The sequence below is a fragment of the Cicer arietinum genome, chromosome 2 (assembly GCF_000331145.2).
Source record: "Cicer arietinum cultivar CDC Frontier isolate Library 1 chromosome 2, Cicar.CDCFrontier_v2.0, whole genome shotgun sequence".
Classification (NCBI taxonomy): Eukaryota; Viridiplantae; Streptophyta; class Magnoliopsida; order Fabales; family Fabaceae; genus Cicer; species Cicer arietinum.
The window spans coordinates 8,582,737-8,606,658 of NC_021161.2; the positions used below are offsets into that span (position 1 = coordinate 8,582,737).

Consider the following 23,922-nt stretch of genomic DNA (forward strand, 5'->3'; position numbering starts at 1 on the left):
TGTTACAAAAATGAAAATGTATTGAAAGCAACTGAAACAAATTCACACAACTTCTAAATTTCAAATTTTGAAAACTTTCTAAAACTATTGGAGTATACATCTGTGATAAGCCTTGAAACTTCGCTCTAATCCCTATAAAAGAAACTAGTGTCCCCGGAAGAAAGATAAGATATGCCTACATGAAATGAACAATATTTACCTAAATGAAAATGACCAACATTTAATATGGCACATTCTAATTTTACAAATCTCCAATGGTTGGCTCTCAAACTAAAGTAAATGTACAACCATCCAACACCAAGTTACTTTTTTTGTCCACTCTTTGCCTTGGATTTCACGCTAGCGCGTCTTGCAACATCCCAGGGTTTTTGGGGGGTCTGTACACCAAGCTGTGTAGCAAAAAATGACTCATAACCAGGGGAATCAAAAGCAAACCCGGTATGCTTCGATAGCGCGCGTGGGAGTGGAGATACGCCATGGCTTCTTTCCTCGGCTTGAGTAAGCTGGTTCCCTATCTCTAGAAGTCGGGCCCCGCTGGATTCATCATTCTCATGTCTATGCTGTTCTTGAATAATCTGATAATCATAAGGGTAGAACCATCTCTGAACCCTGCAACCAGATGAACTAAACTAATAAACAAAGAGACATTGCAAAATAGTTATCACTAAATTTTGAACCTTACCCTATGTAAACAAAATCACAAAAAAGTGCAGCTGCAGGGACAAGAAGTAGCGTAAAGTAGAAATATGCTGTCCTCATCAACACATACATGACAAAATACATATTCTCCTGCAGGTAAATGTAATGGAACTCGAGTTAATTGTGTCGAGAGAGTAATAAGAAAAACGCCAAAGTATATTTTCTAATAGAGACAGAATTCACCTGTCGATCATAACGAGTTTTGATCCCTGTATACATAAAAACAAAAACAAACCATCCTAATATACTTCCACCAACACTAATATAGTGCCACCTTGTGATCGAATTACTCATCAGAAGAATCCGCAAGTTAACTGTTATTACAACACATGTGAAGGCCATAGTACTAACATCCCATAGTCCAAATATCTTGCCTGCTGAATTTTTAGCACTTAAACTCGACGAACTCACAAAAAAGAAGAATATTAGAGACTGGTAGATGGATAAAAACGCCCATATGGCCACAACTCTCCATTTGAAAAAAACATTTCTTATTCCCTCCATGTATAGTTCAGGATACTTCATGGATAGAGATGCACTGACATCCTTGCATAGGTAAAAGTTAATAATCAGAAACATATAATCATCTGAAATAAAACATCTAATGTATAACTAGTGAGCCCAAAAGGAAATAGGTGCAAGTAAATGGAGTGTGTTTCTGACTTAATGTTGTCAAATAGCAGCGATAGAGCTATTGCACAGCGGATTTTGATGAATCTGCTATGAAAACTGCGACACTATCCTAATTTCTCTATTAGATCAATAGAGACCACTATTCCAATTTCTGCTAGCCGAGATAGTGGCAATAGCAGAAAACATAGAATTATAGGCTTCCTTAAAATAATAAAACTGAAGATTTTGCATGAGTGCTAAACATGCCCTATTTTTATAATAGAAAAACTAAAGAGTTAGTAAGTATTGCTCCTATACTCACTGTAATATGTATACCTTCCAATATACAGGCTATGCTATGGCTCCAGTCCCTTTTTTATTTGTATTTGTGCCATTTTTTATACATAATTTACTTTTTTCGACCTCTAAGTGGCCTCTGCTATTTGACCGCAACACTATCTGCTATTTCGCATAGCAGAATTTTGGTGTTTCACTATTTTCCACAATCCGCTATTGATGACACTTGTTTCTCTGCTATTGATAACACTTGTTCCTGTAGAGGGGAAATCCCTCTTTTACCCTACAGACCCAGATGATCGGAGAGAATGTGATACCTTGTCAAATAGGCCAACAATGATTACAGGCAGTGCAGTGAAGAAAACATTATATAATGACTGAAACCAATCATCATAAAATCTCTGGCCAGAAAACCCAGTGTGAAAGTTAAACCAAAACTGAGTAAGAGTGAATGTGAGATTCTTGTAAAAGAAGTATGTCACCACCTGCAAAAACCAAGTTTTAAGGATGCTACAAGCAAAAAAAAGCAGCTTCTAAATAATTGTATAGTTCACAAAGACATGACAGCACCTTGCATATTCGAAGATATGACCACCGACCATGAACTAGAAGTAAATCTGCAAGGTAACGAAATTGTGCAATTGCAAAATCACTAGCCATTACAGCCTGCATCCCTTCCAACCCACTTATCCCAACACCAACGTGAGCAGCTTGAATCATGCTAACATCATTTGCTCCATCACCAATACCAAGAGTTATTTTCCTTGCACCTTTCTTGACCAAAGTTGTGACCTGTAAGCACATGGAGATATAAGCCAATCAACCCCAAATTCAACAAGGCAGGTTCTTAGAATTTGGGTTGAATCCTACACAACCCCACAAAACCGGCTTGTAAGGTGAGGACTACCCACCACTTATAAACACTTTGTCGGACCTTATCTCATTCGATGTGGGACTCTTAACATACACCCCTCACCCAAGATTGGACATCTGGGCGAGTGGCCTGATAGCGGTAACCTGATAGCAAGTGGTCCAATGGATCTTGGATAGCTTTAATATCATTTTAAAATTTGGACTGGACCCTACACAACCCCCCACAAAATCGACTTGTAAGGTGAAGAATTACACATTGGATGAGATAAGGCTGCCTGACAAAGTGTTTATAAGTGGTGGATAGTCCTCACCTTATAGGCTGGTTGTGTGGGATTATGTAGGGCTCAACCCAAATTCTAAGACAAGTAACTCAAGCACACCTTTTAGAAAGGATAGAATTGATTAAGAGTTACCTTTCTTGAATAACATAAACTCTCTACACATTAACAAGAATAATAATAGGGTTTGCAGAAATAACAAAGTTATTGGCATTGATGCATGAGTTTTACCTGTGCTTTCTGTAAAGGAGAAACTCGGCAGCAAACAACAGCATGGCAATTCAAACTCAAATTCAGCAATGTGACTCTTAAACTTGGATCCAGTGCATATGTTAAACATTTTCCATCAATTACTAGTGCTAATTTTGGTCCAGATAGAGAGTTAAAACAGCTTTGTACTTCCTCAAGGCATTTCTTCAGCTCTTTCCCAACTTCTTCTCTAATAAATCGTGCAATTTCTACTTGGTCCTCCTAAATAAATTACAACACAATATAATAATCAGGAGAAAAAATTACAATTTTAGTGCTTTATCTTATTTAGTTGTAACACTTAAGTCTTTTATCTTTTTCTTTTTTCAAATCGGTCCTTTATCTTTTAAAATGTGTATAAGAATCATTTTTTTATTTATCTTAGTTTTATTTAAATTCTGAGGTGGCAAAACACATGAATGTTAGCATTTTTTTTGCCTAATCAGAAATATAAGAACTATGATTACATCAGCAAAACACCGAAGTAAAAATATAAAGCTTACTTTGTCTTCAACTTTTCTAATTGCATCAGTTTCTGAACTGATAATGAATTGCTTCATCTCATTGTTTATTAAATTGCAAGCTGCAGGCCAAAGGGTGGAAATATAAAATTAGTAACAACTACATTTTAACCACGCACAAAATCACCATAGGCAATATTAAGAATAGACTCACCATAGGCAATATTAATAGCTGTTTCAATCTTGTCCCCTGTAAGCACCCAAATTTTTATGCCAGCTCTTTGAAGTGTATCTATGCAGGCTGGCACTCCATCTTGAAGCTTGTCCTCTATGGCAGTGCTACCAATCAAAATGAGATCATTTTCTATAAGTTCTGCCACCTATAGTATAAGAACACACTATCTCAAATAGTGAAATATGTTTTATTAGTAATGCTTTATAAACTAGATTTGAAAGATCTCTAACTAGATTTTCTGATGGATTTTTAAGCATGTTACTTTTTATTGATCAATTTTTCAGTTATTTAAAGTGCAGGTAATGGGTACAAACATTAAATTTGCTGCCCACAAGAGTACGAGTATTATAGTACCATTTTCAGACCCTACCGATTGTCATCTTAATCCATTTACGTTCACAAAATTTTGCCAAGAAAGAAAACAAAACACTAGGTAAATATGCATGTTGAGATATAGCAATCAAATATGATATGATTGTGTTTATTATTTGATTTTCTATTTAAGTTTATTTGTATTTTGGGAAAGAATCAAATCACTCTGATTTGATTTATTTCATAATTTATTTTTCCCTTATTCTCTGCATTCATTAGATAGTTGGCAGCATTGTATATATATATATGTTTGTACTGTTTCACTTTCAATATAATAAGAAATTTTTCTTCCCCCTTGTTTTAACCTAGCTGCACCCTAAAATACATGGTATCAGAGCTTCGGCTCTGATCCTCGATCTTGTGGCAGTTCACCATGTCCTCACAAGAAATTGAAAAAAATTATTCCTCGACTACTACAATACCAGAAAAAAATTCTAGTGACCCTAAACTCGTGTCAACCCCTACCACAAATGATCCACTATCCATAAACTCTGGTTTACAGTTTTTAATTCAAAAGCTGAATGGCAAAAACTATGTTGAATGGGCCCAGACTGTGAAGTTAGCTCTTGATGGCAAAGGAAAGTTAGGCTACTTGATTGGAGACACTCCTCAACAAGAGAAGACTGATCCTACCTACCAAAAATGGAAGTTAGAGAACTCCCTAATCATTGGGTGGCTGATTCACTCAATGGAATCTTCCATTGGGAATCCCTACCTATTCATTTCCACTGCAAAAGAGGTTTGGGAACTTGTACGCGATTGCTATTCATTTCCTTGTGGGATTCTAGTCAAGAAAGCCATGAACATGATATTCAAGAAAATGCCTTGACAGAACCAGAAGTTGAGAACGAGACAGTTGAAATTGGTAACAAAGGTATCCAACCCTTTGACCACATATACTTAAGGAAAAAAGTGCCTCAGAGAAGAGAACCTCAACACTGCCAAACATCCAAGGATCCAACAGGTAAGAGTCTTTCTAATTCTGTTGTACCCTTTCAAAATTCTGAAAATTCTTATCATAATAATCTTGTCTTTGTTGAATCTGTGTCCAATGATTTTGTCCCTTTAGAACCTACCTTTGATGATTCTTGTCTACCCATTGCTGTTAGAAAAGGGATAAGAGCATGTAAAAAACATTATATCTCTAACTTTATATTTTATGACAAATTGTCCCCCACTTTTAGAGTTTTTACTTGTGAACTAACAAAAACAAAGATCCCAAGAGATATACAATAAGCTCTAAGGTTCCTAGGTGGAAAGAAGTTGTCTTGGAGGAGATGAGAGCTCTTATAAAAAATCAAACTTGGAAAGAGGTGGATCTACCTAGAGGAAAGAGAACTGTGGGGTGCAAATGGGTGTTCACCATAAAACACAAGGCTGATGGATCAGTTTAGAGGTATAAGGTCAGGCTAGTTGCCAAAGGCTTTACACAAACTTATGGTATTGATTACTGTTGAAGTTGTGGGATTTTAGAGAAAATGAGGAAAGAAAATAATAAGGGTTTGAATATTATTGATAATAGTTTTATGCTAACTTGATTACAAAAGACTCAATATTAATCTCTATTTATAAAGAAACATAGACTCAATCTTAAATCAAGAATAAATCATAATAATAATGAGAGATATTCTAAGATATCTCTATGATTATAAATTGATCCTAAGAAATAACTCAAGATACTCTAATATAATATAATAGATATTATAAGATATTTTTCTAATATTCTAACACTCCCCCTCTAGCTAAAACTTACTAAGTTTTAGCTTGTTACAAGAAAACAATGTTTTGATCCGCAAAATAATAAAATAAAAAATAGAAAGGCAACTCACGGATGCAGGTGAAGTCGGAGAGAATTGCTATAAGTACAGCCTAGCCAGATAGCTGGAATGATCATCAGCATGAGAGAAATTCATGGCAAGCAATTGAACAAAGCAAGGTTTGTGTCCTTCTAAAAAACTGCATTTGGAAGCTTCAAACCAATAATATCAGAGACTCAAAATATTTAAACTAGAATTTGCTTCAAGGAGAGAGAGGCATGCTTCAGGGAGAGATAGGCTCTAGATACCATGTTGAAGTTGTGGGATTTTAGAGAAAAGGAGGAAAGAAAATAATAAGGGTTTGAATATTATTGATAATAGTTTTAATGCTAACTTGATTACAAAAGACTCAATATTAATCTTTATTTATATAGAAACATCGACTCAATCCTAAATTAGGAATAAATCATAATAATAATGAGAGATATTCTAAGATATCTCTATAATTATAAATTGATCCTAGGAAATAACTCAAGATACTCTAATATAATATAATAGATATTATAAGATATTTTTCTAAAATTCTAACAATTACTCAGAAACTTTTGCTCCTGTTGCAAAACTTAACACCATTAGAGTTCTTTTATCTTTAGCCGTTAACTTGGATTGGCCATTAGAGCAGCTAGACGTAAAAAATGCATTTTTAAATGGAGAATTAGAGGAGGAATTCTATATGGATTCACCATTAGGGTTTGAATTTAAATTTAACCAAAAGTTTTGCAAGCTTCATAAGTCTCTTTATGGCTTGAAACCGTCACCTCGAGCGTGGTTTGAAATATTCACCCAATTTGTTAAGAAGTAAGGATATTCTCAGTGTCAAAGTGATCACGTCATGTTTGTGAAACATTCTTCTGAAGGTAAAATGACTATATTGATTGTTTATGTAGATGATATTGTTATCACTGGGGATGATTCTAATGAAATAAAAAAATTTAAGGCATCTCTTGCTGCTGAGTTTGAAATTAAAGATCTTGGGTCTTTAAAATATTTTTTGGGAATGGAAGTTGCAAGATCAAAGAAAGGGATTGTTGTATCACAACAAAAATATATTTTAGGTCTTCTAAAAAAACCGGGATGATGGGTTGTAGGCCAGCTGATACTCCAATAGATCCTAATCAAAAAACTGGTAGTGATGGCAGTGGTGATCTAGTGGATACATCTCAGTATCAAATATTAGTAGGAAGACTAGTTTATCTATCTCATACTCGTCCAGATATAGCATTTGTTGTTAGCTTAGTGAGTCAGTTTATGCATTCACCTCACGAAGAACATTTAGAGGTTGTTTGGGAAAACTTAGTTACTTGGAGGAGCAAGAAAGTAGCTAGAAGCAGTGAGAGCCAGAATATACGGAAATGTCCCAAAGTGTTTCTGAAGTCCTATGGCTTCAAAGAATCTTAGAAGAGCTTAAACTTCCTATAAATCTTCCAATGAAGCTGTATTGCGACAACAAGCCAACAATTAGTACTTCTCAAAACCCTGTTCAACATGACCAAACCAAACATGTTGAAATTGATAGACATTTTATAAAAGATAAAGTAGATGCAGGTCTGATTTGCATGCCTTTTGTCCCTACTTCACAAAAAGTTGTTGATATCCTTACCAAAGGTCTATTCAGGTCCAGTTTTCAATTTCTTGTAAACAAGTTGGGCATGCTAGACATATATGCACCAACTTGAGGGGAGTGTTGACATATAGCAACCAGGTCTGATATGATTGTGTTTATTAGTTGATTTTCTATTTAAGTTTATTTGTATTTTGGGAAAGAATCAAATCAATCTGATTTGATTTATTTCCTAATTTATTTTTCCTTTATTCTCTGCATTCATTAGATAACTGGCAACATTGTATATATATATATAATAAGAAATTTTCCTTCCCTCTTGTTTTAACCTAACTGCACCCTAAAACACAATGCACATGAAAGTTACTAGGGCAGAGGATAAAACGCACCTCATCTAACATCTTTTCCCGATCACTTAGAGAGGATTTGGCGTGAATGAACTTCTCATTCCAGCTTTCATAAACATCAGGATGTAATTCTTTGTATGCCAGGCATAATGTGCGTAGTCCAGCAGATCCAAACTGTTCCAAATGCTCCCTAGTCACTTTTTTAATATCATTAGAACCGTCAGCTAATCTCTCAAAGATTACATTATCAGCACCCTGTCCAAAGCAAGATCTGGACGATATTACCTTCTTATCCAAAGTCATGCAATTTCAACCTTGTAAGTCTTCAGAAATTATTACCTTACAGTACAATACAAGCCTCCCATCTGGATAACGGCAAACAACAGATTGACGCTTCCTTGTACTATTAAGGGAACAAAGATTACAAGTGCTACCTAAAATCTTGAAACCATGTGCTAAAAAAAGGAGACAAATGGTTACCTGTTAAACTCGAGCACATTCAAAATCTCATATGAGACATCTTGAGTTTTGCCCATCTTCTCGGCGTGAGACTCGCGAATATATATCATTGTAGGTGTGCGTCTGGCAAGGAATAACACTAATTAGAAGCAATGTATTAAGATGAAGATGATATAATTACAAAGAGTTGTGAGGATTAGCAATCCTCCAATATTACTAAAATTACTAAAGATAAATAACTAAGAAAAACATCAACGAAACAAACTCAACCTCACAAAATCGGTTTACATGGGGAGGGATATCGTCTGCTTATAATCACTATTCAAATCATACCACTATCCAATAGACTCTGATACCATCTTAGAATTTCAATTGAGCTTACTCAATAAGAATGATTTCTCATCAGTCCTTGATTTTTCTTATAAATTATGGTCATATATTAGCAGTGACTCGAACTAGAGGCTTTCCCTTTTAATTCCACCCATCAGTCGGTCTAAAGTTCATATTTCAAAATTTTAATTCCACCCATCACTCACTCACTCTCACTCTCAAACTCAGTCAAAGTTTTGTGCAGCATTGAGGTAAAATGATACAACGGTTGTGCAGAAAATTACACAGAAAAGAAGTCTAAACCTGTAAAAGAAAAAACCAAAGTTCTTTGCAGCAATAACTAAAGCAGCCTCATCAGGTGATGCAGCTTGATATCTGATCTTTTCAGGGAGCTCATCTCCCTCAGGAAGCACAGTATGGCAAATAGCAAGGCATTTAAAAAATTCCTACATAGCCAATTTTTATATTAAAGTAAAATTGTTACTTTATGTCATGTAATGTAACAAATTTAACAACAGTGCAACATTGGACCTACCGAATTCATGATATAAGCATATAATATAAATAGCAGCTTAAAAGCGTAAAAAAGGCAAGCTTTAGTAAAATTAGTAAAAGAGAAATTTAATTTATATAACATGAATCAACTTCTCTTCCAGTAAGTAACTGGTAGAATTCTAGACCCTCATCCAGGTTGTGTCGCCACCAATTATACTAAAAAATTAGTTGTAAGTGAACAGAAGACCTAATTATTACAAAGCAAACAGGCCCTTGATATTCATTCTTTTAACAATTCAACAAAATTTGAAAACCAAAATATTATTGATACATAAATTTCAGCACAACTAACATCCGACAATATACTAGCATGCAAGTTTTGTTATAGTGTTATTGTATAGATCATCTTCTCAGGAAAAACCCACATTATGAGAAATTTCCATGTACAAAAGTCTCACGGAAATAGACATTGCTTAATGAAAATAATGGCACTAAAAGTACACGCCAAAAAGAATATAGAATTACATAAAATAAAGCTACATAACTTTTGGTATCATTAGTACATTATGAAGTTCTAAATATGCAGCCCAGTCATACAAGCCTTGCATTGAAGTTACAACACAATGTAGCTGTAGATAAATTTTGTAGTGTCTGAGATACATATCAACCAAGAACTTACTATATTCTAATAAAGGATAAGCAAGGATGTAGCTGACTGATTTACCATAATAAAAAAACACACTAAGAAAATTACATAGCTAGAGTTATATATAAATTAAAGATCCCTTTACTAAGCACAAATGGAATTTACAAACCACATAAAACATGCATTATTGAAAGCTTAAAAAAAAATTTGTCACTAGTTCTAGTCGAGAAATATGATTTACCTTGCAGCTATCAGGATTTGGCTCATTCGTCCAAGCTCCTTTCATAAGCCTAGCATCGTCAAAATTGAAACCCCTCTCTTGCACTCTATTGGGTGAGATGTTTTCCTGCAAATAAAGAGCAATTCTTCTATAATCACAAGCGCTTGACTACTCTCGTTCAATGAACACGTGTATTACCTCTAGTTTTATGCCCCTGCGTTCTGCTATTCCCTTCTCAATTTCAGTCACGCCGTTTCCATACACCTCTCCTCCAATTGAGCACTTGAAGAACTCCATTAAGTTTCTTGTAAGAGTCCCAGTTTTGTCTGAGAATATGTATTCAACCTATTCAAATCAGCAAGTAAAACTGCATAATGCAACTCATAAATGTGACAAAAATATCACTCACAAGCCAATGTAACAACTTTTATTACAAGATATTATCCAATTATAATCACTATCATTACATGATACTGTCCAATCCTAATTACCCAATTTACATTATAACACTGCTATTAGGCAATAAAATTATTAAATAAGACCCACAACTTCACTAATTTGTGTTTAAGTCAATCTGTGTTTGACTGATTGCGAGTGAACTGTGTAGAACAACTTACTTGCCCAAGTTCTTCATTCAGATTTGAAGTTCTGGCCATTGCTGGGGTATTAGTTTCATAATGGTACATGCGCAAGTCGTTGTTGATAAATTGAGTGGACTGAATAAATTTGATCATCTGATAAAACAAAAAAAAACATTACTTCTTCACCAACACAACTGCATATATAGGGTTATAAGTAGATGAGACACAAACCTCTATCGATACATAGAGTGAAATGGGGATGATTGTTGAGTATAAAGTGATGAGGGTAAACATAGTTAGAAGAAAAACCTGAAAACATGTAGATAGAACCAACAGACAATAAGTCAAGAAGAAAAGAGATAAAGGAGATGGCTGTTCATCTCAATGAGAAATCTTAGTACCAAAAATCTGTTGCTTGGATTGAACTGTGCTGAGCCCTCCTCTCGTGTTTCAAGATATAAGTAGAAATACTTCTTGTTTACAAAGATAGCACTTCAATTAACACAAACCCAAGAGTATTATTCACAGATAATGAGAATAATAGTTATTATAGTAATAATAACATCAATAAATTTAGTGTAGTGTGTAAATAAAACTAGCCCCATCCTCCTCCTAGTGTGTTCTAACAAACAAGTGGAGTTAAGAAGTAGAGTGATAAGGAGAGAGAGGGTTCAATTCTCACCACCAGGAAAATATTAATTATACTAATATTTATCATTAAAAAAAAGTGCTGGACAAGCGTTCTAATTGTTTTTATTGACACACCTGCCAACAGCTCCTATAAAACACATCACAAATAGAGTTGCAAATAGAATGAGTATGAGCTTGTCAAGCTTCCTCTCCAGTGTACTTCTCTTCGAAGGAACATTCATAGTATTCATCATCACCTGCAATGTATTCAAAATGTTAGTAAAACAGTTTATGAACATCCACAGAAGGAAAACATGCTACCATTGCAAAAAGAGGTAAATATAACTAAAAAAAGTTCTAAGGCAAATAAAGCCCAAGTAATTTCATACAACTTAGTCAAGGAGCCCATGTTAATTGATACTTTCATCAGGAGAACTCAGACAGATAGCACAGAAATCAACATTACCAAATGATAAGAACTATAGTCAAGTAAAACCTGCAACTGGTGGTTACAATTTTAAGATACCATTTCCATAAACATCCAAATAAATGAACATACATCGATACAACCATGAAGGAAGTGAATTTTAAGTTCTTTTCTTCTTTCCACACCCCATCTTCACCCAAAAGAATAATCACAAATGTTGTGAATCATGCGAGAATTGAAGAGATGAAATGCTAATGATAATTATGATTTATGACAACATCAAACAAGTGTACAACACATTAATATGTCGTTAGTTACACATTTTAGCAATCAATGCATTACTGCAATTACATTTTATGACTATATTTTGACTAATGCAAGACAGGACACTAGAAAATTGAAATAGGGATCAATGAATTATCATTAGGCATCATCATAGTAGAAACCTTTGTCTCATGTCCTGTGAAAATAACAACCCCAACAATATGTTCCGTATTCCTGAGACTGCATCCCTGAAAAAACAGGAAATTTCGACATGTCAATACCAGTTTGGACACAAGATTAGTATCTGTCAATGTTATTAAGCGATATATGATTTTTTTTTAAATCTAATAAAGAAGTGAATTTCATAAGTCCTATCAATTGCAATAGTTATGACTATTTAAATGTACAGTATAAGAGCTCAAAACAAAAACAAAAAAGTGGAAAAAAATAACATACTCGCAACAGAAGTTGATTTGGACTGACAGGAAGTGTTTGGTCTTGAAATATAAGATTTCCAGTGAAGGTATATAATGAATTGTTTGGTTGTTCACACTGAATTTCACCTGCAAGTAGTTAAAGAATCTAAACTTAATAACTTAAAAATGAATGAGCCACAAATGAAGTGTAGAAGTTTATACAAAATTGATACGTCATATGGAACTTGTTTATGATGAACAATCAAGTTTGTATTGCTCTTCAAATGCAATATTTCATAAAAGAACTAAACATATAGAAGTTGATCATCACTTCATTAGAGAAAATATCTTCCTAAGAATCATTGAGACTTCTTTTGTAAATGAGCTACCAAAAATTTCGGCTGACTAAATCCTTACAAGATCATTAACTAATTTCCTACAAGGTCCTAGGTTAGAATACATATATGATAAGATGGATGCAACTGCCATATATACTCCAACTTGTGGGAGTGTAATCATAATTGGTACTTATTGTCTTCTTTTGTTATTATTATTTCCTCTAATTTTTTGATAGACTTTCATTGTTACCATAAAAAGCCTGGGATAATTGATTTGATCCCAAATTCAGGAATTTCGGCATTGTTTCTCTTGTGCGTAAATATTTTTTCAATCTTTTATAAGCAATAGAACAAATGTTCAAATTCAATTTAAGTAAAGCTATAAGCCTATAAGCATTTCATAATAATGATTCATACACAGTGGAAGATTTAAGGAGAATTTCTACACACAACTACTGAGATAAATGAATCAAACAATGTTGATGCAAGAACAGTTATATTTACTACCAATACTTCAAAGAAAAATTGGAGAATCTGAAATAAAAATTTAGTTGGTATGTTCATCAAGTATACTTGTGAATTACAAAACAAATGCTCAACGTAGAATCAAAGCAAATTTTAAGAAGGTTAATGAATGATGATGCTAAAAAATCATAGGTTAATCAATAAAAATATGAACCTTTAAATTCAGATGCCTTATCTGGAGTCAGGTAATCCCAAGTCTTTTCCAATGCTTTTCTAATCTTCAAATTGGTTTCCCCATCCAAATTAGCAGTCTATAACCCAAAACCCAAGATTAATAAATGGAAATGATTGCCCAAAGAATGTCAACAGTCAACACAAGTACACAACACATCTTCAGATTGAAATGAAGCAATGAACCTCAATGTAACAGACACCGTCTACATTTGTGCTAGCTAGGAAAAGTAAATCTGCAGGAATGAATCCATCTTGTTTAACCTGCAACAAAAACAAAGTTATATTCAATATGTCAAATAGAAACACGACAATGAAATCATCAACAAGCTGTTTGAGAAAACGAATCCCAGTGGACTTGGATTACACACATCTGAAAATCAAAGTAAAAGATTGATAAAGGAATTTGATAACATAGAAAGAATTTGTTTATTTCTCCAGTCAGTTTTGTAAGACCAATAAATAAGGAAAACCCAAAAACATATTTCAGCTCAGAAGGGAAAATGTTTTATTTTATATGGAAAACAATATTCATTCAGAGATAGGCACTTAAACATGCAAATAAAATCCCACACGTGCACATACTTAACAAGACTTGCGACCACAGTGATCTATGAACTCTATTCTTACGGCTGCAACTGCACACATGAATTAATATAAAGGGGAACGAAAGATAGACAAGAGGTCATTATATTAGAATGTAAATAATTATATGGGATGTAAGTATGTAAGTATTCTGGCCCGTTAGTATTACTGTAAATTAGGGTTATTTAATACCCTGTGCCTATATAAAGAGATTCCGTTGTGTAGTTGAAACACACGAGTTATTCCATATGTCTCTCAATACTCTTTATATTCAACATGGTATCTAGAGCCAACTGAGAGACAACCCTAATCGTCAACTACTCGGTCGACCCACTGTCTCCGGTGAATATTTTTCGGCAAACCGTGTTCTCGACTCCGGTTTACCCCCCCTCTGCCGTTGATACGCTGATTCCTCAATTTTTCGTTCAGCCGTTCACGCTCTACCGTCGCTGCCGTCACTGTTTCTGACGAGTTTTCTCGACGAACGACCACTTCATCAGCGTCGTACACCCCAGATCGGTCAAACCCTTCCGCCGCGCCTTCAGAAACCTGCTCACGCGCCCTCACGTGCCACCTGCACACCCCGCGCGTGAGATCCACGCGCCGCCACTGCCACCGCGCGTGACGGTGCGTCCGGCAGCCGTTCACGGTGCCGCTTCTTCCACCGCACTCGCCTCAGCCTCCTGCTTCCAGATCTGCCCTCAGTTTTCAGTTTCGAGTTACGGACATACGACTTCCAGTTCAAACAGGCCCTGTTTTCCCGGTTCCGACGCCATATAGCTACTGAGCCCTATCAGGACATTAATCCCAAATCTCCTCATGAAGGGAGTCAAATTGATGCTCAGTTGTGTATTGTCATTAAGTCTACACTTCATCCGGATGTTAAACCGATTTTTCGTCCGCATCTCACGTGTGAATCGGTTTGGAGTCAAGCAAAGGCACTCTATACTAACGACACACAACGTCTCTATGGAGTTTGTCACCGCTTGTTGAACATCATTACTCCGAAATCACTCGATGGCTCTATTTCTGCATATCTTGGCACCGTTCATAGTGCACTTCATGACTTTAATGAGTTTCTCCCTCCTGCTGCAAATAATCCAGTTGAACAGAAAAAGGAATTGGATCAACGCAGCACCTTCTTCATGCTTCTTGCACTCTATGGCCTACCTCAGGAGTACTCTGCAACTTGTGATCAAATTTTGGGGTCTGTTACTGTTCTGGATATGTCTACTACTTCAGCGATCCTCCTTCGAGTACCAGCAAAACATCCAGTTGAGCAGTCTATTACTTCAGTTCTGGGTGACACTGCTGCCCTTGCATCTCAGGGACATAATCAGCAACGTTCTCGTGGAGGACCATCCAACTCTAAGCCTCGTCCCAAATGTGAGCATTGTCATCGGCTTGGACACACTATTGATCGCTGTTGGAAGTTGCATGGCAAGCCTTCGCCTTCGATAAATGCAAACCAGCTTAATCCTTCTGCCACTACTCAGACTACACCATCTCCACAAGGCTCCCCGGCAAACTATGAAGATTTTCTCCGATGGGTTCAGAGTCATCCAAACTCTAGTTCTCCTACTTCGGTTGCACACACTGGTAACTCATTTGTTTACCTCTCTCATTCATCTTCCCTCGGCCCTTGAGTTCTTGATTCTGGTGCGTCTGATCATGTTACTGGTAATAAAGGTCTCTTTTCTTCACTCTTTACATCTGGTTTTTTACCTACTATAACTTCTGCCATACCCGGTCTCAAGGAGTTGGCACTGTCCACATTCTCCCTTCTATCTCAGTTGCATCTGTTCTCTATGTACCTGGATGCCCCTTTAATTTACTTTCAGTTAGTCGATTGACTCGGTCTCATAACTGTATTATTACTTTCACTAATGATAATGTTACCTTGCAGGACCGGAATTCGGGACGGACGATTGGCGTCGGATGTGAGTCACAAGACCTCTATTACCTTTCTACAACTTCCAAGACGTGCTCTGCCATAGAGTCCCCCCATACTATCCATGCTCAGCTAGGACACCCAAGTCTTACCAAACTACAAAAACTGGTGCCTAGTTTGTCTAAGTTATCTACTTTACATTGTGAGTCGTGTCAGTTAGGGAAACACACCCATAGTAATTTTCCTGATCGAGTCAATAAAAGGGTATCCTCTCCCTTTGCTTTAGTTCACTCTGATGTTTGGGGTCCCTCTCGTATTGTGTCTACTTTAGAGTCTAAGTATTTTGCTACTTTTATTGATGATTATTCTCGTTGTATGTGGTTATTTTTAATGAAAAATAGAACTAAATTGTTTTCCATCTTTGAGCAATTTTATCAAGAAATTAAAACCCAATTTGGAGTTTCCATTTGTACCTTAAGAAGTGATAATGTTCGAGAATATTTGTTTCATCAATTTCAAAATTTTATGGTTTCCAACAGTATTTTACACCAAACATCATGTCCTCATACACCTCAGCAAAACGGGGTAGCCGAATGCAAAAAGCGGCATCTCATTGAAACCACACGAACCTTACTTCTCCATGGCAATGTTCCATTCCGTTTTTGGGGGGATGCAGTCTTAACGGCGTGCTACCTTATTAACCGTATGTCATCTTCCGTCCTTGATGGCAATATCCCCTATTCGGTCCTCTTTCCCCATACCCCTCTTCACCCACTACCACCTCGTGTCTTTGGGTCCATGTGTTTTGTTCACAATTTATCTCCTGGTTTGGACAAATTGTCAGCTCGGTCACTCAAGTGTGTCTTTCTCGGTTATCATCGGTCCCAAAAGGGATACCGTTGTTATTCCCCCACACTACACCGCTACGTTACATCAACCGATGTTACCTTTTTCGAGTCTGTACAATATTTTAAACCTACCCATATAGCTACTGAGCCCTATCAAGACATTAATCCCGAACCTCCTCAAGTAGTTATCCCTCTCCCACCCACTCATATTTCTATCGACCCTGCCGAGTCTGCCCCCCAACCTCCACGAGCACTACAAACATATCAGCGTCGTCGCTTATCATCTGTTGTGTCTGTTCCTACTCCCATTACAGACTCTCCTCCGACGCCACCTCCGGATCCGGCCCTGCCACCTGAGTCTGACCTTCCCATTGCTCTTCGTAAGGATATTCGCACCACTCATAATCCATCTCCTCATTATATTGATTTGTGTTATCATCGTCTTTCTCCTTTACATTACACTTGCTTGTCCTCCTTGTCTTCTGTTTCTATTCCTAAAACTACAGGTGAGGTGAAACGTTATCCCACCCTGAGTGGAGGCAAACAATGCTTCATGAGATGTGTGCTCTACAAAGCAATGGTACTTGGGAATTGGTCCCTTTACCTCATGGGAAGTCGTTAGTCGGGTGTCGTTGGATTTATACAGTGAAGGTTGGTCCTGATGGTAAGATTGATCGATTTAAAGCTCGTTTGGTAGCCAATGGATATACTCAGATTTTTGGGTTGGATTACAGTGATACATTCTCACCGGTTGCCAAAATGGCATCTGTCAGACTATTTTTCTCCATTGCAGCAATTCGACATTGGCCCCTCCATCAGCTTGACATTAAAAATGCCTTTTTGCACGGTGATTTTGAAGAGGAAGTGTATATGGAGCAACCACCAGGGTTTGTTGCTCAGGGGGAGTCTTCCAACATGGTTTGTCGGCTACACAGGTCCTTTTATGGTCTTAAACAGTCTCCTAGAGCTTGGTTTGGCAGATTCAGCTCGGTAGTACAAGAATTTGGTATGATCCGTAGTGAAGCCGATCACTCTGTATTTTATCATCACTCAGCTTAAGGGTGCATCTATCTTATTGTTTACGTGGATGACATTGTTATAACTGGTAGTGATCGGCAAGGAATACTCCAGTTAAAACAACATCTCTCAAATAAATTTCACACCAAAGACCTTGGTAAAGTCCGTTATTTTATGGGTATTGAAGTAGCCCAATCCAAGGATGGCCTTGTAATTTCACAAAGAAAATATGCTATGGATATTCTTGAAGAAACAAGACTACTAAATGCCAAGTCAGTTGATACTCCTATGGATCCAAATGTCAAACTCCTATCCAATCAGGGGGAGCCTCTATTAGATTCAGGAAGATATAGGAGATTGGTTGAAAAATTAAACTATCTCACAGTCACTCATCCTGACATTTCCTTTGCTGTCAATGTGGTAAGTCAGTTCTTAAATTCTCCTTGCCAAGAACATATGGATGCTGTAATCCGGATTCTTAAATACATCAAAAGTGCACCTGGAAAAGGTCTCATTTATGAAGATAGAGGACACATTCAGATAATTGGCTACTCAGATGCCGATTGGGCAGGCTCACCCATAGATAGACGATCAACTTTCGGGTATTGTGTACTCATCGTAGGAAATTTAATATCTTGGAAGAGTAAGAAACAAAATGTTGTTGCAAAGATCCAGCGTTGAGGCAGAATACAGGGCCATGGCACTAGTAACATGTGAACTCATCTGGCTGAAACAGTTACTGAAAGAACTTCAATTTGAAGAGACCAGCACAATGACACTAATATGTGATAATCAAGCTGCATTGCACATTGCCTCGAATCCTGTTTTTCATGAGAGGACCAAGCATATTGAGATTGACTGCCATTTTGTTAGAGAAAAGATTGAATCGGATGACATCATCACCAGCTTTGTCAAATCCAATGATCAGTTAGCAGATGTGTTTACAAAGTCATTGCGAGGTCCTAGAATTAGTTATATATGTAACAAGTTAGGTGCATTTGATTTATATGCTCCAGCTTGAAGGGGATTGTTAAATATTATATTAGAATGTAAATAATTATATGGGCTGTAAGTATGTAAGTATTCTGGCCCGTTAGTATTACTGTAAATTAGGGTTATTTAATACCCTGTGCCTATATAAAGAGATTTCACTGTGTAGTTGAAACATACGGGTTATTCCATATGTCTCTCAATACTCTTTATATTCAACACTTGCTAATATTGAATCTCACAAAACTGAAAAAACAATTGTCATCTACGGGCCAGGGATGATAATAAGGGATTTATCTCACGAGATAATGAGAAATTTATCAGATGTAGCCCAAAAATTATTATAATCAACACGCAATTTGAAAGCTTAATACCTTAACAATGTCACCAACTTGCAATTGTTTCCAGGGTATAGGAACCCACTCTTTATCTTGCAAAACATCTATCATATTATTGTTTATGGCCATGTCATTTTGTAAACGCTTCTGTTGCACACAATTTAAGAAAAATACAGAAACCACTTGAATAATTTAAATAACTTGTGTCATGAACAAAACTATACAAACTTATATACAAGAGAGAATCTATATAAAAAATGAAAATAAGAAACTGCTAAGACTATACAAGAGAACTATCTCAAAGGTAGTAGAAATAATAATTTTCATTATGATTATAATCAACAAAATCAATAGGAGGAATAGAAGCACATTACTACTTCCAAGATGATTAAAAATATGATCTGCTAAAATAATAAATTCATTAAGACAGAAGGGGAAAATAGAAAACATGAGAAAAACTGTCCAATCCATCTGCATTTGTTAAAGAAAAACGTTAATCTTTTAAAATGTTACAAGTAAACTGCAAAATAAAATTATTATTTCTACCAAATTTTCTATCAACTTTCTCCTATAAGATACTTGTTTGCAATTTATAACAAAACAGCTACCCGAAATACGAAACCTAAATCCCCTTAACCCCAAAGTCTTATGGAAAACGTATATGAAAAAGAAAACAATAACAATGCAGAAGAAAAGTAAATAACATTCTCACCCAGTCCTCAAAAGCTTCCTTAATAAGAGAGAGGATAAGCACCATAGATAGAGGAAGCACATTAGTTATTGGAGACACAGGGCTACAACATCATAAAATATGTAATTACTAATTAAACTTGTTCACTTTATTAATACAGTAATTACAATAATTTTGATTTGTATAAAATTACAAATGTGCAAAGAAACTAATATGAATTGCAACAAGCAGATGTGTGTTCTCTTTTAGCTCGCTCCTCTTTCTATATATAAAGTCTAAAAGATGTCACCAACAAATTATATAAAATAGTGTAATTGGTAAACACTATCAGTAGAAAAAAGTCTAACACATGTATTCAATCGCATACCACAACGTAGATGTTTAAGAAGAATAGAAGATACTTTAGGAATTAATAAAACGAAAGCATCATAATGGTGAAACGTGATTGAAGGTATGTGTAAGACTTTCAACAATTAAATCCTAAAACAAATATAAACTATATTTATTATTATTATATCAAATGACATAATAATGTAAATCGTTAACTGTAATTTATTTTTCTCTTATGTTATTTTATATAATATGCATCCATATATTATTATATTGCATTATATTATATAATATACACAATATTGTAGTAAGTTTCACATTATTTCATTTGTGTTGTCCATTGTCCACCAAATAACATATGTCCTGGAGCTCAAGGATTTGTCTCATATTGTTCTTCTTGTCTTGTGTTTTAATGCATTATGTATATATCAATTGCACACTAGAAGTTGCTAAATTAAATGTGACATCTAAGTATCTAACAAGGCTTCATATAGAACAGCTCAGTGAGTGTAACTCGAGCTGAGTTATCAATTTATCAACCAGAATACTCAAGTAGTCGTATAATATTAAGAATTATAATCAGAAAGACCAGATCAAATATGAAGCTCATCTATAAAACCACAAGAAAATCCATGTTTAAGAATAAAATTCCTTAATATAATGGTTCGTTTTTATACGAACTAATTAATTGGAATAGCTACTGCCAACTATATCTGGAAGATAAGAGGTCAACTCAAGAAAATAAATTGTTCCTGCTCTCCTTTGGTCAGTATTCCCTTTTTCTCACAATTTAGCTTGCAAGTAGTAAAATAACCATTTAACTGTGAGCTTAACTAACATTTACATACCTGATTGGTGTGGTAGAAAAAATTGAGATTGTAAGAAAATAGAGATTAGCAACCCGCCTGAACTGCAAGATAAACAGGAATCCCAATCTTTAGTTAAATAAAAGAAATGTTAATGAATTATTATGGGCAGATTTTGCTTTGACTCCACATTCACATATTTTTAAAACAAGACCCAAAATCCATTTTTTGGTGCATAAACCCAAAAGTCCATTATATCTGTGCACGAATAAATCAAAAAACCATTTGACTCCACCATCATGATTTTGCACCAATGACGATTGAAAGAAAGCTGATTTAAGAGCAATGAATTATAAAAAGATGATAAGCAACGGACACAATGTCTTAAACAATCACATATCATAAAAAAAGTGATACTCCTTGACTACGATGGTATCCTTATGGCATCTACATAGAACCAACCAAACAGATATAATATACTCCCTCCGGTCCTATATATAAGAGAATTTTGTAAGAATTTTTTGGTTCCGTATATAAGAGAATTTTACGACTTTTAAAGTGCATTTATTGTTTAAATTACTTTTATTCCCTTATTTAAGATGTTTGTCTTTTTAATATTATTAGTAGGTATTTAATATTTCACAGTTTTAAATAACAGTATATATGTAAAAATAATCAAAAAGTTAAAACAATGAATGAGTACATTGATTTTGATGTTTGTTGTTATTTTCTCTTATAAATGGGACCAAGGGTAGTAATGTAATAAATTCTTTAAAAACCGATTCACAAAAATTGTGAAAACTGATATGATTGGTATGATTCCATCAAGAAAAAAGGCACGACATTTGCACTAATCATCATATGTACTTTGATAATCTGATGATGAATATAGCTTCACAACACTTCAACAATTCATATAATGGCAAGCCAAACTTGTAAAACTTAAAAGAGACTTACCTGTTCAAACAATCCTTTTGGCAGAAAAGTGAAAAAGTTGTACTTTGTAGTCGATATTGAATTCCCCTAACATAATGAACATCACCCATGAAGCAGAAATTCCATTAAGTTCGGCAAAATGGCACTCTATTTCGTTTCAGTGTTCATAATTACGTTTTTTATTCATTTGAAACAACACTCTTAAACAATTATTATGCAATGTGTTAGACAATTTCAGTAAAATACACAAAAATACTAAAAGTTGATTTAGCAGTGCAAAATATTTCACATTTAAAATATTACACAGAAGGCCGATATTCTTTAACCACGTTGGAGATCACTAGGAAGTAGGAACTTGTTTAATTCATAGACAAAATGAATTTTCTCAAACACAATCATACATAAATGGGTTTGGCTAACATGTGCAGCCAGGTAGGTTGCAAACAATAAGAAACATAAATTGCTCACCCTTTTCTTTCCTAATTATCAATTTTTCTATTTGGTGGGAAAAGAGAGATTAAATGGAAGTAAATCTACTAAATAACTAAAAAAGATGATAACTAATAAATAAATAAAAGTGAGCAATTAATACTCTTATCATGTGCAAGGCTGCACACCTTACATAATAAATTATAATTAACAGCAATAAAAAATAAACTCTATTTTTTGGAATATAATTTTCTTAGAATGCCAGAGTGGTGATCAGTCCAAACGACCTCTTATCACTCCACGGCCTAATTTTCCATCTCAGTCACCAAACCAACCTTATATCCCCTCACCATAAGCTTAACTTATAAAATCTCAAACTCTAGTAGTTTACACACTCAACAACATTTTTCAATTTCAAACAAACAGAAAACTTATTCTGCAGTCACGAATTTCATCAACAAGTGACAAATCACTTGCCTATACACTTCTATCAACAAGTTACAAATCACTAATCAAACCAAAAACATATAAAAAAAAAATCACAAATTTCTAGTAATTAGTTCTTGCATAGCTAGCTCGACGATTCATCCCAACCAACAAAACACATAAGCAGAACAAAAAAACTACCGAAAACGAAGTAAAAATCCAAAACACACATACAAAAAAAAAATGCAGTGGAATAAAAAGTTAGAGTTGTGAAATTTATGATCAGAAAAGAAAATTAGAAAAAGTAACATAATGCGAGAACCACAAACAAAATTGAAAATACATATGTGAAGAAAACGAACCTTGAATCGAAGGGAAAGATTGGCTTGGCGATCGTTACAGAAAATTGTGCGGTTACCAGGAACCTGAGGCTTGACTCGGCCGAGTCGAAACGTTCGAGATGAAGGAACGCGGTGATTCATTATTATGAAAATTGATCCTTTGAGAAGAGAGAAAGAAGAAAATGATGGTTACGGTTGATAATTTATTTCATTTCATCATCCAATTATTGATCATTGAAATTCAACCGCACATTGTTTTGTTTGTTTGTGTTCCGTTACAAATGTGAAGCGATGAATGAAAATGAAACTTTCTTTATATATTGTTGTTATTCTCTTTTGGGAACTCGCATTCGTGCTTTTGCCGTACAATATATTATTACTCATTTATTATTCCATTTCTCTTGGATTTCCATTTGTCTTGGTTGCGTGTGTATAATATTATCATTTATTATTTATTTTTTCATAATTTGGGCGAGGGAATATCATTCTATAATAAGGCAGAAAAAAGGAAATATAAAAATATTAATTGCATTTATTTTTTCAAACTTATTTAGTATTTTGAGCAATACCATTTCGGATTTGGGAATGGATATGAGGTGGGACCGACTACTATGGAAAGAGACGCGGGAGGAAATAGCGTGTGGAAAATGGTTGCTAACAAAGTGCCGCGTAACTTCCATTTTTAAAATTATTTGAAATTCCTAAAATAATAATATTTCTCAAATATGAGTATTATCTCCATTTTTAACATTTTTTTCATATATATAAAAAATAGTAGAATCATTTTAATGTGTCAATTTTATATTAAATGTTTCTAAAATATATTTTATATATAGATTATTTAATTTGATTTTTTATTTTTAAAATTAGTTAATAATATCAATACGGTGTTATGTTTTAGAAAATAATAAATACATTTGATAACTTTAAATTAATAGTACTTATATTTATAAACATTTTTTTTCCTCTAACATAGGTTTAAAATTAGGGA

The 23,922-nt window shown here is 34.9% G+C and overlaps 1 protein-coding gene across 1 annotated transcript; it reads right to left on the reverse strand.

Annotated features, from left to right (window-relative positions):
- Positions 1 to 23,230, reverse strand: LOC101513003 (phospholipid-transporting ATPase 3-like). Its single transcript, XM_004489892.4, has 27 exons — positions 22,953 to 23,230; positions 21,757 to 21,822; positions 20,842 to 20,903; positions 19,685 to 19,766; positions 19,009 to 19,119; positions 13,490 to 13,567; positions 13,287 to 13,383; positions 12,310 to 12,416; positions 12,036 to 12,101; positions 11,298 to 11,419; positions 10,934 to 11,024; positions 10,764 to 10,841; positions 10,569 to 10,685; positions 10,150 to 10,296; positions 9,973 to 10,077; positions 8,894 to 9,036; positions 8,282 to 8,383; positions 8,141 to 8,204; positions 7,844 to 8,056; positions 3,684 to 3,849; positions 3,512 to 3,591; positions 2,991 to 3,230; positions 2,179 to 2,400; positions 1,926 to 2,093; positions 883 to 1,245; positions 683 to 789; positions 1 to 609 (listed from the first exon to the last, which is right to left on the reverse strand). The coding sequence occupies exons 1-27, from the start codon at positions 23,070 to 23,072 to the stop codon at positions 303 to 305; spliced, it is 3,624 nt and encodes a 1,207-aa protein (XP_004489949.1). The 5' UTR covers positions 23,073 to 23,230; the 3' UTR covers positions 1 to 302.
- Between the last annotated feature and the right edge of the window lie 692 nt (positions 23,231 to 23,922).